The following is a 20,613-nucleotide window of genomic DNA, read 5'->3' as shown; positions in this document are numbered from 1 at the left end:
TAAATTACTGGATACTAACAGCAAATGTTAAAGAATAACATTTGTAAGCCAGGGCATGGAACTAGAGACAGGAGGAAGTGAATTTTACTGAATTGTATCTTTAGGGAAAGAAAGGAAGATGCCCAAGTGATGTTAATTGTATGAAAATGTTTGTAGTTTGAACTTTTGTTGTTGTACAAGGACAGGAGGAAGTAGGAGAGCAGTGATGAACTTGTCCTGCTCTGAACAGTGAGTCAGTGCAGGTGAGCAAAATAAGTGCTACAAAGTATTAATACTGTTGCTGTATTATCACTGCTCTGTTTCTGTAGGTGTCCAGGCACAATAATTTACAAGTTGAAAGAAGGTGTTTTCACGTAGCTTCCCTATGACAGCAATGACGTGAGAAAGAGCATCTGTTCTTGTTCGAAAGTGGGTATTCTGCACAACATTTCTGTGTCAACAGCTGTTGATTGGATGAAACTAAATGGCTTTGTGTGTTATCAGCATTGGGCAATATTTCAAATGTGTCACAACAAAGTGTACTGAAGTTTCCTTGTAAATCATCTTTAATTTCCAGATAAATCTTTTTTTCTAGGAAAAAAAAAAATCAGTAAAATCCATTACACAAATTCACTACTGCAATATTTGTCATAACTAGTTAGTGAGAACTGAACAAATACTAAGTACCTCTAGTACAGATGTAAATTACAGATCTGAAAATGTTCACCACCAATACCACTACGACCTTCACCCCAGAATTCTTTTCAGATAGTATTCTTCATGTATTTTAAAGGTTTCAAAACCATTTAGAAAAGTTCAAAAATCCAGAAATATCATCAATATCTTTAGAATTTATACTTGTTCTCTCAATCTGTTGTTGTTGTTGTTGTTTTGGGGGGGGTGTTTTTACTATAAATATTTCCTTTGCCAGAATAATCCACTGGCTTGAGTGGGTTTCCACAGTATCCCAATGTTTTGTTTTAAAATGCAGTATTTTTTTTTTGCTTTGGCCAGGAGGTTGGACCCGATGATCTTTTGAGGTCCCTTCCAACCCCTTCAATTCCGTGATTCTGTGAAATTTAATCTACTCTTATTTTAGACTTAATTGACAAGGAAAGTATTTATTCTCTTATCTTTACGACTTGAAGAGATTTGAGGTTATGCAGAGCAAAATGAGTTTTCCATGAAATTCCAATTTTCCACTTAGCAGTGCAAGAAAATGTATTTGAATTAATTATTCTCAGAAATGACTTCGTTTACTGTTTTCAGTTTGACACTTTTTATTTTTCCTACTTATAGTAGTGGCATAATTTTATTTTGCATACTTTAACTACTGTATACATTATATATATATATATAATATTATATTATATTTATATAAATATATATAAATTTGTTTAACCATATTTAACCATATTTACATTACCTGGATGCAGTTAGTAAAGCAAAGCTGCAGGTAAACCAAACAAAATAGGAGGCCAGTTACTCAGAGCATCACTTTCTTTTTTGCTACAAATGAAGCTAGAGTGGGAGACCAGCTTAATTTTTGAGCTCACTTAAGACATTCTGTTAAGACTTGGATGTACCTGAGATGTTGAAGGACAGGTTAATGACTTGGCCTTGAGGCTGCAAGCAATTACAGTGTACTTCAGTTCCCCAGATCTGGTATTCTGGTTGTCCTGACAAGCAACAAGTTACAGGAATCTGTGTCCAGAATTTTGCTGAAATAGAATAGCATTTAGTCAAGGATCCATTTCTATCATTATTAAGATTACAATTAGGGTTTCTTTTACAGCTCACTGTACTAAAAATATCATGTTCTCAGCCCTTCCATTTGCGAATATCTTTCATTTATACTATTCTCTGCTGGGCTTAACTTTTATTTATTTCCTCTTTGTTTTTCTTTGATTTCTTCCGAGTTCTTCATTTTCAAACTTTACTCCCTGGCAAACAAAAAGCAGTAAGCTCATTCAAGCTGCAACCTTCTCTATGTGGTTTGGTTTACCAGTGAGTGCTTGCATGGCCACTGAGCCATCTACATTGTGTAAGCAGCAAGGCCAAATGGCTGCTAATTGTCAGTTCTGTGCTGCACAATTCAGGACAACACAGGTGTATGTGAAGTATTTGCAACCAAACAAGTTTACATAGTCCAATGTACGAGCCCTTGTCGAGTCCTGTTTTAAGTGTCTTTGCATCACATTCAGCTGCATGAAATGAGGTTAAAACACAGGTCTTACCTGATGCATTTAGTTGAAATGTGCCTAATAGGTATGTTGTTTTATGGAATTTTGTGTTTTATTTTGGGAAAATCTAGGGCCAGAAGAAACTTTTACAGTAAAAGTATGCAGTACAATCTACACCTGAATCTTTACATGTGCAGAAGTTTTAGATTTTATTCTATTTCTGAACATGTCTACCCAAAGAAGATAAAAAATACATCTGTACATCTTTTCCACAGACTCTTTCCAAAAATTACCAAAGGGATATGCATCATTCATCCCCAGAGCTCTAATGTTACTGCTAGCTACATCATCTGAAATAAACTGAATTGCTTTTTTATTGTAGCTGACAGCCCTAATGTGCTTATTATTTCATATCTTTCACAGGAGGGGCACATATCTTCATTACCTAATTATTATTCTGAATGCGGTCAGTAACATCACCTTTCTGTAAAGTCAGAAAGAAAATGATTAAAACCAGCAATACTGTTGTATCTCTATAGGTGACATTTCTTTTTTTTCATGGTGACAAAACTTTCGTTGGGGATAGATTTAAACATCCACGTGGACAAAAAAATACATTGAATGAATGCAGTAAGATCAGGCATTTATAACAGTCAAAACTTTGCAGATATTTTGCTTTCTTCTCTTTGCTGTTATAGAAGAGAAGACCTCATTGTAGAAAAAGTTTGTGTAGGAAAGAGTGTTCAGTGCCTGTTCAATGTCTGTTAAAATAGTTTTCTAGCATGACAGTAAGCTTTGGAAGTAAAACCTGTGATTGCCTCCACATTCAATGCTTGCTTTGCGTCAGTCTGCAAAGTGGTTTTGATGTGTGTGAGCTAGATTTCTGAGGACATCAGGCTACAAGCTGTGCTCAGATGGGAGATTGATGCACCTTAACCCCTATGGCTACTCAAGGATCTGAACCACTGACTGGTCACTTGGGCACCTTCTAACTAGAAGGGAAGTGACTAAATCTGAAAAAAAATCCTCAGGCTTCATGTAATGCAGGTACAGAAGCCTCTGCACTGAATGCTTTGAAATACTGGTCCACTCACGTTGTCCCTGGCGGTTTTCTAACTTAGATGTAGCCAATGCTAACTGCCTCATGATGTGTTTTCATATCTGTTTTGCAGTTTAGAGTATTGCTTGAAAATAGAATACTCCTACATTTTTCTTGCATGTTTTGAAACTGTTGATGAAGATGAATGTGTGTGTATTTTTGTATAAATGAATGTATTTTATATAAATGTAGACATATATTTAAGGACTTTTGTGGAATGCACTTCAAACCTAAATGATTTTTTCAAAATTCTGAAAACTGAATAAAAAAAAAATTGTGAGTTTGTTATTTTAGATACCTAATTCGGGATATTGAATGCCACCTATTTCGTAAATATTGTTGACTCTTTAAAATGTGACTAAATAAAGTATTTAATATTGGGTATCAAAAAATAGAGTTAACTAGAGATCAGTGAATACTTTTCAAAGACTAATGAGAATATGTTTAGAACTCATTGGTTCAAGTTATTTCATTTTGGTGAAGATAGGAGGATATTATGAGTGTAATAAGAGTTTTTAAAACTGTTAATGATGACTTTTTAATTGCTCAGCTTCCAAATTTGGATTTACTTTGTATGAGAAAAGATAAATTTGCCAGTGCAGATGAAACTAATAATTGCCTAGCAACCAGTGCCTGATTTTTTTCCTATATAGAGCAAACAAAGGAAAAGCACACCACTTTTATTTCTATATATAGTGTATGTGTAAGTATGGAGCTAAATATATATATGTATACACACACACACTCACTCTGGTGGTGCCAAAAGATAAACCTCAAAAGCTATGGAGCACAAGGGGAAAAAAAAAAAAAAAAAAAAGAGAGAGAGAAAGAAAGAAAGAAAGAAAGAAAGAAAGAAAGAAAAATGGAAAGGTAAAATGGAGATACCAAAAAGAAAAGAAAAAGTAGAAAAAAAGAAGAAAACCAGGAATATTTTAACAGCACAAATGTGATGTTTCCAGAATAAGTCTTCTTTTTTTGGCAAAAGTCCCTCTTTTCTCACCAATGAAGCAAAGGCAGAAATTGGAAAGAAAATGTACCTTGAAAGTCAATAATAATGTACCTAAATGCTCCCAGACCATAAGGAAGTGACAGAATGACCTTTTATTTAAAGAAGGTCATAAACACCTAAGAATGCTTACCTTAAAGGGCACCCTTTGGACTGTGGTATAGGTTGGACTCCATGGAAGCCAGGGGATGGGGAAGGGAGCAGCTGTGTCTGAGCTGTTTTCTGATCAGGCATTAGGACTGTTTGTTCAGAAACTATAAACAACTGTTCAGAAACAAAGAATCTTCTGAAGAAAGATTTAGGAGGAGCTAATGATCAAAACCAGAACTTAGGTAAAGTCAAACAGGAAATCTAGCTCCCTGTATTGACTGTGTCATGGTCGTCAGTATATAATTGGAACCTATCAGCAGTTAATGGACAAACCAATAGGAGCTCAGATGACTGCTGACAGAAACCACCTGAAGTTGTATCAGGAGATCTGCAAAACATAGTAATGTTTAGCAAGAAATATGAATATTATACTAAACGAGATATTACATGTGAGCATACTATTCAGATTCCCTAGATCAGCTTTGAAAACAAAGGACAAGTAACTGGTAATGATGATGTGTTCACATCATGATTTGCTATCTCTCCCAAAGTCTTAATTGAGCAAAACACAGCTTAATGGGGAGGCAAACACTTTAAACTAAATGCCTTGTACAGAACATCTCAATTTAAGTTCTTATTCTTCCCTTTTCATAAACCTCTCTCACCATGTAAGTCTGAACAGGTGCTGAAGTATCAGTTGATTCACATATTGGTGAGTAACAGATAAGTCTAGCAACATGCCCAACATGAGTGACAACTGAAATCAGATCACTATGCTGTGGTGGTTTCATAGTAATGGGCAACAGCTCCACCATAACCGTTCTCTCACTCCCCATCCTCAAAGGGAAAGGGGGAGAAAATACAATCGAAAGGGCTCAAGGGCTGAGATAAGGACAGGGAGATCACTCAACAATTACCATCACCAGCAAAATAGACATAGACTAGGGAGATTAATGTAATATATTAGCCATTACTAACAGACTAGAGCAGTGAGAATTAAAGTCAAGTAAAATCACCTTCATCCCACCCAGCCTCTTCTACCTCCTCCTGAGTGGCACAAGGGAACAGGGACTAGGGGCTGCGGTCAGTCCCTGACACTTCATCTCCTCTCCTCCTTCAGGGTTCCTCTCTGCCCCTGCTCCCCCTGGGGTCCCTCCCACGGGATGCTGTCCTTCCCGAACTGAGCCTGCGGGGGCTGCCCACAGGCAGCAGCTCTTCAGGAACTGCTCCCACATGGCTCCATCCCCCGCGGTCCATCCATCCCCCAGGAGCAAACTGCTCCAGCACGGGTCCCCCACGGGTGGGCAGCAGCTCCCCCCAGACCCCCTGCTCCTGCGGGGGCTCCTCTCCACGGGCTGCAGCTCCGGCCCGGGGCCTGCTCCTGCAGGGGCTCTCCATGGGCCGCAGCCTCCTCCAGGCCACATCCACCTGCTCCACCGGGGGCTCCTCCACCCATGGGGGTCTGCAGCGTGGAGATCTGCTCCATGTGGGACCCATGGGCTGCAGGGGGACAGCCTGCTCCACCAGGGGCCTCTCCCTGCACAGCCCGCAGGGGAACTGCTGCTGCCTGCGTGGAGCACCTCCTGCCTCCTGCTGCACTCAGCTGGGGGGCCACAGGTAGGCTTCTCATTCATTTCTTAACTCTATCTCCTAGCTGCTGTGGCACAGCAGGATTTTCTTTTCCTTCTTTCTTCAACCTGCTCTCCCAGATACCCAACCAGTATCACTCATGACCTTGCTCTGGATAGCAGTGGGTCCCTTTGGAGCAGGTGGACCTCACTCATCTCTGTCAGGTGCTGGGCTCTGCTCACAGAGGCAGCCCCTGCAGGCTACCAAAAGCATGCCACATAAAGTCAGTGCATATGTTTGAGGAGAGCCTGGGTAATTTTGCCACCTTCATTGTGGAAGGTTGTATTAGTAGGGGTCCAGGCACTTGCATTAAAGACATTCATCAACTGCTTCCTTGTTTGTGTTAAGAAAGAATTGTGACTTTTAGTGGAGGCTGGATGCTCACTGGTTGTATCAGTTTACCAGCATGGGGAAATGTATCTCTTTTTGTGTGATGAAACAATATCCAAATGCATGGCTGCTCTCCCCAAATTCTCGTACCAGTGCATGGATTAAATCTTTTCCACAAGTTGCAAAAAATATTCAGAAATGCATTATGTAACTGCTCCTCTTTTAATCACTTTTGATCCCTTTCTTACTAATAAAGATTTGAATTGACAGGAATAGTTCATCTTTTTCCCTGAAGACATACTTGGCATAGAAATGAACTCAGTAACTACAAAAGAGAGAAGAGTTTACTTTTTAAGCTGTTTTCTACTTCTACTTGCATTTCATATTGTCAACCATCAGCTGCTTGAAAAGCCTGTAGCACAGCAGGCTGAAGTACAGTGACCTACTGCTCTTTCACATTCAAATGAATAAAGTAGCTCATGCTGTAGACCTTTAGAAAGGAAAGAGATTATACTTTTTTTTTTAAGGCAGAAGGGGATTTATTATGATAGAAATTAATCTCTGCAGGCATTACTTCAGGGCTCTATTCTAACCCTGAAAGCAGGGACACACTTTTACAGTATTGTACTACTAGACTAAATGCAAAGCTTAAGTCAGCACTTCATCTTCAACCTGGATTAATACTTCAGCATAGTCCTAGGGAGGTATTCTAATGAGAATTCTCTGATTAGAAAAATCTGGTTTTCTTTTCATAGTGCCATCTCAGGTTTTCAGAAATCAGCTGGTGCATCCCCCCACTGATTGCAAGACTGGAAAAAAAGTTACGTTTATAGAAATGTTTATGTCTAGTTCACAGTAGTATTTTGCAGTTCTAGTCCACAGCTACAAGCTGCTGATGCTGTTTTATTTAAGTGCATACAGTCTCTTCATCCTAGAGGCTTTCAGAAAAAAAAGCCAACCACCTCAGCTTCCTTGAGACCTATGATAAAATCATGAGTTTTTTGTTCTGAGATTTATGATCTCCTGGAAGTTTTCACATCAAGTTCAGACATGGATGTTTAGAGTTAATGATATCAATTTATTCATTTTCTGAAATGATTTAAACATTGTGCAATGAATATTTTAGCCAGAAAGCTAGCTGAACCTTCTACCTGCATAGTAAGCAAATCAGAATAGAAAACAGGCAGAATAGAGGCAGATGAGCCACTGATATCTAGAAACTTTAACTTCGCTTTCAAATAAAGAGAGATACAAGTTAATTATTGAGCCATCTTTTTACCTTAGGAAAAACAAATTAGCTGCCTCACCATTAAATCTGAATAACACCTTACAAATTTGTTAAAAGAACTGCAGAGCTCATCTGTTCTCATGTTCACATTTTGCATCTCTGCACAGATGTGTCTTTAATATGATTTATAGTTCTGCTTCTCGGTAGTGGTTCAGCTGTGGAGAAATAGATTTGAACTTGGACACTGTACAGATGATTCTGTAAATCAGAATACTATTAAAGCTCTTTTTCTGAAAATTGATTTTAATGTGAAAATGCTAGTGGTAGCAAGTACTTTCTCAGTCTTCTTCTGAAGTTTAGTTGCTCTTCTGGGATTCATGGCTGGGGCTCATTTTTACTATACTTAGACCAAATTTCTATTGACTGGTTATTTTCTGGGCTGTTTATTGTTTGGAGTCACCTGGAGATTTCTTCCTTGTAACAAGTTTTATTCTCATGAAAGGGAATAGCTATTCATTTTATTTCTTTAGAGACAGCTTTTAAAATAAGCTATATTTCATGTAGCAATATAGGGAATTGAATAAAAATGTAGCCGTTGTTTTAGGCAGGAAAAATGGTCCATTTCTCTCCATCAATAGTGACACCAATATTCAGCTGTGTAACACCCATTACGTAGCATACCACTAAAGGGTGGTGTACCTACCCAACAACATCTGTGATTAGCACCCTGAACTGGTGTTATAACCTTTTCAACTGTTTACCTACCAATTTTGTCATGCCTTTAGTTTGGGTCTGCAGCTCCTTGGACGGCGACAGTATCAGTGTGTTTACCTTAGTATCAGCTTCTGTAAATTTCACTACTTCAGTATACAATGCTTACTAAATACATTTGAGCATATATTTAATGTACAGGATGTCAAACAATACATAAGGATGCTTCATGCATTCACACTTTCAAATAATATACTCTCATGTTAAATTATAGAAGAAAATGTACCCAAACACAAATTATCTTTCTTCTATCATTTCTTTCCTTCCAGTTTTGAAATTTTACGAATCCATGGGATTAAGATGTATTTATTCCATTGTCTAAAGCAGATGTTTCTTACAGTAACAGTTCTGCCAGAAATCATAACAGTTATCATTCTAGGTGTTAAAAGGTAGTTGAGGGAAATTACATTCATTTCAGGATAATGATTTTGTGAATAGGGGCTCAAATGCTTCTCCCATGCCTGATTCTGGACACTGTTCTTGAGCGTTTGACAGGAGTTTTTTTTTTTATTCCTATCCCAGGAACAATGCCGTTACAGAGTAAGTAGTTTTTAATCAGAGTAAATGATTTTTTTTTCTTTTATTCCTTCACAATCATTAGTGAGCTGCAATAGCAAATTGATTTGCAAGTAGTTATGGTAGCTGACTGGTTTATGTAATTTTACAACAAAACAACTAAGAGTCCTTTACAAAGGAACACACACATGGTTGTGGATGGTACTGCTCAGTTTGCACGGTGCATCTTCTTTAGCCTTCATATCACAAAAATTGTTTTCATAAACTCTGAATTTCTGTTCTTGACAAGGATTGATGGCCTAACTGTTACCATCATGGTGTGCTGCATTATTTATATACTGCAGTTGAGTTCCTTCTTTCAGGTTGTCCTTTGCTGTCAAGCAAGGTATTGCACTATTCAGTAAAGAGTCATGTAAGAGTTTTGGGTATCTTATAGGATTAGAAAGTACTCTATATGAAAACATAAAGTTTGTCAAATGGTTTACAACTGTTACTGTTCTCTCCATGGCTACGTGCTTGCGGTAAGAAGCAATAGTCGTATGTTCAGCATTTTGTTGAAAGATAAAGAATGGTGATGTGAAGATATGTCAGGGAACAAGGTGGACTTACAGAATGGTTCCCCTCTGAGTGCTTTTACTGAAAGTTAAACCAGGACTGCTAACCGTGTTCTCCATGGAAAACAAAACAAAACAAATCAAAACAACAACAACAACAACAACAAAACAGTTATTCTGAAAAATAAATAAATAAATTAAAAAAAAAAAAAAAAAGCCTAATTGCCTAATTATTACTGGAGAGCAAACATCTTATTATTTGAACTTTGTTTTATGTTTTTTTCTGAGTTTGGATGAGGAAGGAGAACCCTTTATTAGAAATGTATTTTTGAGTATGTATGTATCTTCACTTTGATTTTATTCTTTTTGTTTTGCTTTTTTATTCTTAACCTCAAAGATTTATTTGACTTGGGAATGTTCTGAAAACAAAAACAAAAACCTGAAGACATGAGGAAAAATTTAACAGCACATCTTGAAAATTTCGTAACTTCTAACCATTTAAATATACTATCTGCTCCTAATGCAGTCTGGTCTGAGATGATTTGGAGTGGATTTCTACTTTAACTCTTCCATGCATGCTGTCATGAAAAAACAGGAACTACACATATACATGCATGTATATTATATATATAGCTACATATAAAACATCACATCGAAGGAAGAGTCCCTTTAAAGAGTTAAATTCAGAGGGTTATGAGTTCTAGCAATTTTGTGCAGGGACCATCTGAACGTTCCCTTAGTTCTGTTTCACAGGTCCTTGCACCAAATCTCAAAAGCTTGATGTGATGAGATTTTACAGTCTGAGAGATTTCCAAGGATGAAAAAAAGACAGCGATAATTATAGCACAAATATTATGTACACAAAGTTGTGCCATACCTCAATGCTTGAGTAGTCATACAATGAAAGGTATGGGGTTGATCAGACAGTAAAGAAAAAAATTGTTTTTATTTGACACTTGAATTATTTATTGGACCTTTTTCAATACATTTTATTTGATGTACACTATTATTTTACTGTCTTTTGTTTGTTTTGTTTTAAAGTATTATTATTATTAATATCAGAGTTCTGCTTACAGTGTTTAATGTACAGAAACCTGCCACAGTTGCATGCAAACAGCATGTCATCTACCACTATGGCAAGTCACCAGTACAGAGCACAGTTCTGTAGGAGCTGATCTATGGATATAATTCTTTTTGTTTATTTTACTCTCCCATTTACAATGACTCTAAGGTTAAATTCCCTAACTACTGTTGTGTTAAAGGCTGTGTCATGTGTAACATAGTACTTTAATGGTAACAAATCCCTTAATCAGTTATGTTAAAACAAAGAGCACCAGTGTAACCTTTTCTTCTTCAGAGCAAAGCCTTATAAATCAGATTCTGTACATCAAACTGAGTAAAATGTATAACAAATTAGAGTTCAATATTTCAACATGAATGGCCTCTCAAGAGGCACAAAATGTAAATTGAGAGGAATATTGTTGATTCAAAGGTGACATTTATTTTGTTCTGCACAATTTCACAGGCACTAAGTCATAAATAAGAGTGCTAACATTTTAAGTGAGTTTTAGTAATTTGAGTATGCAAGTTTTCACAAACTTTATGTGTAGTCTTACACAGAATTACTGCTCACTTGTGTCTGTGCACTTGCTCAGACTTAAGACATCAATAAAATATCAAAAATTTAATGAACTAAGCTTGCCACAGTCTAAACAAATAGTCATTTAAAACAGTAACATGAAACAAAGACATGTGCCTGTTTGTAATCCTACTGTGAAATGGACTAGTAACAGTCAATTTTTATTTATTTATTTATTTATTTCTCTCTTGGAGGTACATTGGTAGATAATGTCACTGGTAACTGGACTGAAGGTGAAAAATTTTCCTAGTTCCCCATGAGTGTGGATGTTAGATGTTTTAGTGTCTTTGCAAGGGTTTCCAGTCTCCTGGGTGACCATGAATTCTGAGGGCAGGTGGAGCATGTTGTTTGTGCTGTGTTGCCTGTTATGGTTATGCACCCTACTTGATATCAGATGCCCTCACTTAAAAAACAAAACAAAACAAAACAAAACAAAAAAGTAGGCTATGTAAGCAGCAAACAAACGTAAACAATAATAACATTATTATTTAAGTGTGAAATGCATTAAAACATAACAGCATTTTGCTATAAGTTATTCAATAAGTATAGAGAGGTCTAAGTTGTTTGTTTCATATTTTTTTATGAATACAATTGGAAATTGTTTCAGCCCAAGTCAGAATTTGTTCCCAAAGTATTTATATTCACTCCTTACAATTATATTCATTGTTTACACTCTGTCTTTTTGATAGTCCCATTTCCTTTAGAGTTGTGCTGTGCTCTTTTTGTTTCTGTGATGTAATATAATGACAACAAATTTATACCAGTAACTGACAGTAGAATTTGAGTCAGGGTGGCTGGAGTCAAAAGAGCAGTTACTTTTTGAACATGGAAATAAATGACTGCTGTTAAAGGACACCATCTGCTTTATTAGTTCCAAACTGTAGGTCAAGGTACTTCGCTTCAAGCTTAAGAAGCCCACACAAATTTTCAGACAAATTAAAACAATGTAGCTAGCAATAAACACTTTGGTTTTAGTAGGAGATTTCAAATTCTGAAAATCCAATGGAGAATTAGCAATGTGTTCAGTTTGTCAATCAGTATAAAACATACACATGGGAGCAGTAGTTTGTCTTTCTACCTTTCTTTTTCTTTCTTGTTTTTGAATAAATGAAATCAGAAGGACACTAAGTGGAGAAACATTTAGTAAAAGTGTCCCCTCTCATTTTAATAAGAATATCCATGTGCATTAACATAACAAGTGTCTCTGTTCCAGATGATATTTAATTAATTTGTTTAATTAAAGGTATGGGAATGCAGTTTTCAGAGCAGTCAGTTCATACTGATTGTTCTTTCACAATCATATGCCTAAGCCACATGAAATCTAAAGCTTCTCTTGTGGACCAAATAATGCAATCAGCAGTCAAGCTGAGAAAGCTTGAGTTGTTTAGATTCTGACAGGAAGAAAAGAAAACTGTCTAGGGATATGTAGTGTATGTTATGGAAAGTTGTCATTTATTCTCTTCAAATTGCCATACTTCTTCTTCAGCTGGACAGTGTTCAGTATAAGACTGTTAGTACCAGATAGGTAGACACATGACAAATCTCTGTGCTATGAAGGCCAATAAAGCTGTCAGATTGATTAAAAGAAAAAAAATATATAAGTTTTTGTATGTTTGTTTGCCATTGATGTGCAGAATTCACAGAAGTTTTGTACATCCATAAAATGGCTTAAGTGATTGTTAGATTGGAATTCTCACACAAGGCACTGATCTTCACTCTGTGGGCCAGCAAGGCATTAAAAACGTTTTGGTCTTCCTTGCCATCACTGTAGTCTAAAACATTAAAATGTTAGTACTACTGACATAAACAGGTGGACTTTTTGTAACTCTTTCTACAGTTACATGTCAGAAGGCAACTTTTCAATTTAAAGAAACATACAAAATAATGTGCTACTTAGTTTTTTAAAATTGCCTTTCTGTAGATGTTGCTTAAAGTTGCATTTGCAAAATTTTTGCAAAACAAATTATACATATTTTAACTGTACAAATTATTGGTATTTCTAAAAACAATACTGAGCATAATGTAGAATAGCAATAGTAACATTCTATAATAAAATACTTTACCTGTAAAATGGTGCAACTTTGTAAAGAATTAAAAATCACATGGTTGGGAAAAAAAAAAAAAAAAAGTGTTTCCTTCAAGTTTATGAACTTGCATTTGTGCTCAGCAATGATTTTGATTTACTTGCAAAATTACATTCCATCTAATGATATTTAAAGAATTTGAAGTTACTGTTATGTTTTAGCATAACACATTCAAATATTATGAAATTCACATTTGGAGATTTGATGCTAAGATATGTGGAAGGTGTTCCTATGGCTTATGTCATATGACAAAATACAGAAATCAATAAACAGCACAAATATGTTTTACCAGATGAAGTGTGAGATAAGTAAAAATGCATCTAAAGATGTATATAAATATCTGATATGAAATTGAGGCTGCACAAAGGATATTCTTCAGGACTGCCTCAAATTATACCACTGCAAACTGGACACAAAATTACCTCTTGTTCTCTTTCAATGAAAATGTAAAATAAGTCACATCTTGGTACCAGCATTACAGGGGAATAATAGTCATTAGCAAGACTCAAAATCTTTGGATCAGATCTCAAACTGACAACAGGTATTTCAGATGTTTTCAGCAGAAGCAGTCCCATATTTCAGCGTATTTGTAGAACTGTGAGAGGCTGTGGTTCTCTGAAGGTGCTAGAGGAGTAACAAGAATTGGACAGGCACTCTGTTCAGTCTTTTATATCTCCTCATGAAGGTGTTTTCAAATAGTATTAGATAATGTACTGTATACACTGCTAATACTGGAGATGTGTTCAAGCACTGAGCATATGAAGCAGCCCTGAGGTGCATCTTTCAGCGTTTACATCTTGCTGCTGTTGATCACCTCGATGCTAATTAGCCAGGGAGGCTGTCTTCCCTGAAAAGCAATTCAAGGATTAGCAAAATCTGTTTGCTTATCCTTATTTAGGAAGATTGAAGCTACCCATTGTGCCTGTGCTTGCCATGTCCCAAGCAGCTTTGAAGCATGGCTAGCTCATAGCATGGCATGGTTTTGAAGTGAAGCATAGCTTTGTTTGTAATTGATTTGCTCTGTCTCTGCAGTCAGAGCAAAGAAGTTTTTGGAGAAGTTGGCAAACATCTTTGAGGCCAAGGAGGGGACTGCAAAGGAGCACTGAAAGTCTGTGCCCAAGTCCTTTCAGTGGTGTTGGTGGGTCTGGAGGTGGACTGACAGCTTCTCCTGGCTCAAATATCATCATTAACCTTACTGTTAGAATTAAATTGCTCAAAACCCTTCAGTGGCTTTACTTTCTGTTGTTGAACTTCTTCCTGGAAACACATGTAACGGGTCTTTCTGTGACTGACATAAAAGCACACTGCTGGCCTAAATTCTGTGCTTCGTTTTCAGTGGAAATACTGTCATGCCTGATCTGTACTGCTGAGTAGTTTAAGAGTGTATGTATCTGGAGCAGGTGAGGATGTAACCACAGTAACAGTACTTTGCTCGGGACCTAGGTGGTAAGATAATATCCTGAATCAAAAGCACCATTTAGCTTCACATTCCATTAAATCTGGAGAAGTAATTTTTTTCCAAATATATATCCTGATAGAATTAAAATGAGATAAAGTGAAAAATTATTATTATTTTTAATTATATTTTGTTTACAAATGAATATCTGTCATTGTGCTTATGAGAAGCCCTTTTGGTGGAGTAGAAGGCTAAGCAAAAATGATGAGACAGATGTGTACTGCTAAATAAATATAAAATAGAATTAGCCAAAAGATATTCAGAGGACACAGAGGTTATCATACTCGTCTGTTCTTGATCATCAGTAGTCTACCATAGGTAGTGTATAAATTTTGCAGAGTTTCATACAAGAATCTTTTCTTCCTTTAACCCACAGGAGACCTGTGTGACTCCAACCCATGCAGAAATGGTGGCATCTGTCTGTCAGGGCTGAACGATGACTTCTACTCATGCGAGTGTCCTGAAGGCTTCACAGACCCCAATTGTTCTAGTGTTGTGGAGGTTGGTAAGTGCAAAATCTGAATGGAGGAATAATTGTTTGAACATCCCGTTAATTGTGGCCAACCAGTCAGTGATTTTGTCCACTGCATTTTGTGTAGTGCTGTGGTTGTTGCATTGCTTGTATTTGCTGTCTCATCTTTTTTCTTTTTTTTTTTTTTTTTCTGTATCACAGATATCTATATCATAGAATCATAGAATGGCTTGGCATTGTCTCTTATTTTTGTTCATATTAGGAAAATATGCTGCAGCTAGAATGAAGGCCCTGTGGCAGCACCTCTTGTCTGAAGGCTTTGCAGGCCCTCTGCATTGCTTTTGCTGACAGCCAAAGTATTTCAAAACAGTATAACCCTTCAAGTATTTCATATCTGACGTCTGTGTTTGTAATTTATCAATCTGGGTTTCACTAACATGCTTTGGTCAGTGACAGCCGAGTACAGTTCACATGTTTTGCTTCTGCCAGCTGTCCTGTAGGACACCAGCCTCAAGCAGAAAAGCAACGCCAACACCTGAGAGCACTTACTTCTGCAAATGCCTTGTTGAAACTGTCAAAGCTAGTCTCAGCGCCTCTCTAACACTGTATGTCTCCTAAGTCTATGCTGATTTCATTTTTTAATAAATAGGTCAAGGCTATACAGGCACAACCTGAAGAAACTCTTCTGTAAGAAGAGTATGTATTTAAGTAATTCAGAGTAATTAACTATGTACCTAAGTCTCCATAATGCATTTTTAATTATGGTAGAGATTGGGTTGAATTTGGTTCCCCTGAACATAAGTTTTCTAGAAGCACATGTAATAGTTCCTGTGGTAGACACCTACTGCACTTTTCCTCTGACTGTAAATCATCATCACACATAGTAACTGGTTATTACTTAACATTTGATTTGAATGAGAAACTGTTATTTTCCATTGGTGCAGCTACCAAGAAGCAGGAACATACTGTCTTTGAATCCTGTTTTCCATCCTTTTCCCCAACATTTTTATGCATGCCTGAAGGTCTGAATTTATCCTAGAAGTACATGTCACACTGCCCTAAAATGGCTGTGACATGGGTTTCCTGCAGGAAACTTTGGTGTCTATCATGCATTTGGTTGGCAGGAAATTGCATTGCACATAACAGAGAGGATGCTGATAGTGACTGAATTTGAGATAAAAGCATATTGTGGTAATTGCCACTGTAATTTAGATCTACATATTAACAGGGCTTTAAAAAATGCACATATTCTTAAGTAAGTTCTTCAAACACAACAAAATCTCAGTTTGGTAAACAGAGTAAAACATAAGCAAATAGAGAGCTCTAGAATATGTGGTAATCACAATGTTTATGCAGGCACAATATTACATTTTTTAGTTTGCAATCCAGAGGGAATATGCAGGAAACAACCCTGATTAGGTACAGGGTTTATTAAAATTCCTATATTAGATAAAATACAGAGTGTTCATTCTGTTTGTGTTTCTTCTTTATGGTTATGCTACCTGTATGGATTCAGAGACAACTGTTACTTTCTGAAAACTTCAAAATTAGTTCTTTTTAGGAGAAAAAGTAGAAAAAGGTTTGTTTGCTTGTTTACTTTTTGATATAGTGTTTGAGGCTGATCCAGCCTTATCTTCCCCTTACATAAAGTAAACCACTGAAAAAAATGATACTTCAAGTTAATATCCTGATTTTTCCTATGAAAATAATGACAAAGAGTGTAAGCTGTTAGTAAGTTAGACTCCATTAATTCAAACACTGGAACAAATAAAAATTTTCAAATAAAATAAAAATTCCAAATAAAAAAATCTTTGCAAAATGGATTTGAGAGGAGTCCAGGAGTGTAAGACCCTGTGTGATCACTTCTACCACAAGTGCTTATTAGCAGGTGTTAAGATTGGAGAAAGGATGCTAATAAAGCTTACTTCTCTTTGTCTTTTTAATGAGTTAATTCTTTTAGTTCCTAGGATCTCCAAAAAGGTTTCTTGACAATTTCCTGTGTAGCTGAAAGCAACAAGGTGATGCTCCCCTCAGAAGCACTGTACAGCAAGAACGAGATGCAGTGAGGTACTCCATGCAGCCCTGTTGTCAGAGACTCCTATTTTAGATATTATTCAGTCAAGGCAACAAAATATTGCTATCTCTAAATACTAACTGGAAAGTCACACGTTTTCAAGGAATATACCTCAGACAGGGGGATTTCACAGGAAGAGGTAACGAGTTTTACTTAATGACAGAATCACAGAATGATTGAAGTTGGAAGTAGGTAAATAAATGCAATACAGATAGGAAGGTGAAAATTGTTGTTACAGAAGAATGATAGATGCATGAAAATACTTCAGGGTAGAGAAATCAAATATTTAGATGGAAGCATCTACATTGACCAACCCCTTTTCAAGAAAGCTGGGGAGTAGTGTGAGTGTTTCAAGGACATAAGGGTGTACCTACAGTTACATTCTTTATTATCTTAAAAAGATAACATAAAATAACCCACCATGGTCATAGCACATTATTTCAGTATTAGTGTTTCTTTCTAAACCTTACCAATGGAAAGTCCTGACTCTTCTGCTAGACCACTCCAATATTTTCTGATCCTGTAACTTTGAGTGAACCTACCTAAAACAAAGTTGCTGTAGAGTGTTAGTAATAATTTATGTATTATAAATTAACAATCATATTCTAATCCTATTCTTTCTCTAAATGTAATCCTCCCTCATTTTCCATTTCCTTATATTAAATACTATATATACATTGTCATGCTAAGTGAATTGAGATTAGAAGATAGATCTATACTATTACTCTGTCTGTACAGTTAGGTCATTTTAATATTCTGTGTCCTAACAGATTATAAATCCTAACAGATTATAAAAAGTTGATAAACTAGTGGAGAATAAGATAGAGGCGAGCAGGAAAAATTACATTGTGGTTCTTTTCAATACAGCACATCCTCCAGTGAGGCAGAAAAGGATTTAGCTAAATAGATAAGAGTAAAAGGTAATTATATCAAGCTTCCCAAATAGTAGGATGTTTTCCTCCCAATTTCAGCATCTGTTCTTCCTCCAGTGTATGTGTAGTGTCACCCAAATTGACTATATTTATTGCCATCATGACTGCATCTACCTCAGTGACTTATCCGCCTTCTGCTGCATAGATCAAAGGGGGATATTATTCAGTAAAGTGTCATCATGCTTTGCTTCTGATGTTGATCAATTTAACATTTGGAAAAATTGAAAAAGAAAGGATTGTCTCTTTTTGTTTTTGTTTTCTTTTGTTCTTCTTGCAAATTGTTTCAATGGTCCCATTGACAAAAAGGTGAAACTGTGGAGTTGTGAGTGAGCCTGTGTTTATTTGTATATAGGAAGAATAAACAGCTTTCAGGATAGCAGACCAGTCTTTTCTGGGAAAAGAGAGAGATGGAGTGGGAAGGGGTAGAAAACAAATTCTTCTCTGCTGGGCTTTAGGTATGGTACTTGTTTGGATTCTGTGTTAATTTATTTTCTTGGGGGCAAACAGGGAAAGTGCTAGTTTTCTTCAGCAACCACTTAATGCTGCTGAGTTCTTAATGATAGCCAGGTTTCCTCTTCTGAGCAATGGAAGAAGTTGTTAAATGGAGCTCTATCAACATAACTCCAGATTAAAATGAATGTGATTTTGTGTGAATCTGTTTTTTGTTTCTTTGGTTTTAGTGGGAAACATCCACAAGCTATTTGCTAAACAGTTTGAAATGCATTCTTGTATTACCTTTCCTATGATTAGAATTGTCAATATGAGTATGGATTACTAATTTTCCTCTTAGTAAGGCTGTAGCTGTTGTTGTATGTTCACTATATTAATGGCATTTCTCACAGTATTCTCTCCCGAAGTCTGTAGTCTGTAACGCCACAACTCCGATAGAACAGTTTTAGAAATGACTGTAAGACACGTTTTTAACCATGAACATATAAGGGCACTTGAGTCATTAAGAGATGTTTTCCAAAGATATGGAATTCTGTTGAAAGACAATCAATAGGTATTAATAAAAATAATTTGACTAATTAAGTCTTAATTGTTAGCTTCTGAGTAGCCTGAAGGGTGCATAGTACACAGAAATCTAAACTGAGTAGAGTATATACATGCAAGTAGAAGGTCTTGGTAAATTGCATTAAATGCAGAACAGAAAACATTATACTTTGTAATTGTAATATTGTAAGTAATTGTACAATGTTTCTGCTGAAACAGTTGCCTTTGGTATTGTTTGCTAGTAAACCTCTTGTGAAAACAGGAGCTCAAGTCAAAATTGGTGAGAATGCTAATACAGTGGATATTGCATCAGCATCAGCAAATTAGGTGAAGGACTTTACCTGTGAGTGATACACGACCATGTTCATTTAGACCAGAGCTAATATTTTAAGAGAACCTCTTAATTTGGATATTGAGAATTAAATTCATTAGGATAGTGTCAGAGAATCACAGAAAGCTAATGCCCAGCATGCTGTTAGCAATTTAAAAAGTTAGTTACTATACTCTTGGGTTTAATCAGGACATACCCTTTATAGAGCATCCTGAGTTATATGTCAAGTCTTAAGTCTACCACTGATATCAAGATGACCATCCACAATGTGTATAGGTAAACCCTATCTTGAAAATCATATCACTTTTTTTTTTTTTCAATTTAAAGATTTGTTTTATGAAAGTACAGACTGGCAAGGAATGAGTAGTTGCCTCAGAGCATTTGACAAATGGGCAAACAAGCAGTTCAACATACTGAGGGAGATTTTATGCATTTTGGTCTAATTAAAAAGACAACCTAAAAACATCCAGATTCTTGTTGCCAGAACTACTGCTCAGAATGAGAACTTGCAAAGATAAATAAGGTTTGTGAGCCCAGGACAGTCTGCAAAACACATTCTCAGCCCCTGTTTTCAATGGGAGCAATGAAGCTCTCAGCAGTAAATTACATTTCTATTAAAAGTTCCAGCAATGATGCCAAGGAATAGAAAAATGTTGCGAAAACCATGCATGTAGGTCATGGAGAACTCTCACATACCAATAAGGATGTACCTTTTAACCAGGAGCTATTCCGTTGGAAATTCCAAGTAGATAGGGTCTGCAAACAATGTGGTGGTCCAAAAGGAAGAGTTGGCACACTGCAGATCTGACTGAAAGGGAGACACCTGCAAGCACTTGTTCATTCCTGTGAGCCAGGTCCGTTCCTACTGGGCTCCAGTATGCAGCTGACCAGTTTCCCTAGTTTAAGGGGCAAAGAAGAGACAGAAAAAGTAACAGAAAAAAAGAGCAGAGTGGTTTCCTTAGCAGCATGATGTGTCTGGGTTCTGAAATGTTTAGAACTGGCTTCAAACAAGTAGGTACAATAAGCCAACTATATTTTGCCAAATCTGCCAGTAAAACATAAAAATCTGTGAAGAGCTTATGTTAGCAGCCAAGGAAAATTGGTCTTTGGATAGGTGCTCTAATGTTGTCTGGAGAAAGAAACCTGCAAATAATTCATCTGCTTTGAGTGAAAGAGGTTTGGGTGGGCAACAGCTGCAGCAGATTAAAACAGCTGAATTGAGTACACATTGAGACATTGAAATCTAA

General features: G+C 36.6%; 1 protein-coding gene across 2 annotated transcripts in view; it reads left to right on the top strand.

Moving 5' to 3' along the window:
• EDIL3 (EGF like repeats and discoidin domains 3) overlaps positions 1–20,613 on the top strand; it is a 268,921-nt gene that overhangs the window by 60,836 nt on the left and 187,472 nt on the right. For both annotated transcript variants that reach the window (XM_084503482.1, XM_084503481.1), the window contains exon 2: positions 14,941–15,069. In XM_084503482.1, the coding sequence (XP_084359608.1) occupies positions 14,941–15,069 (129 nt within the window). The remainder of the gene's footprint in view (positions 1–14,940; positions 15,070–20,613) is intronic.

This window comes from Aythya ferina (assembly GCF_964211825.1).
Source record: "Aythya ferina genome assembly, chromosome: Z".
Classification (NCBI taxonomy): Eukaryota; Metazoa; Chordata; class Aves; order Anseriformes; family Anatidae; genus Aythya; species Aythya ferina.
This window is presented reverse-complemented; position numbering and strand designations above follow the sequence as displayed.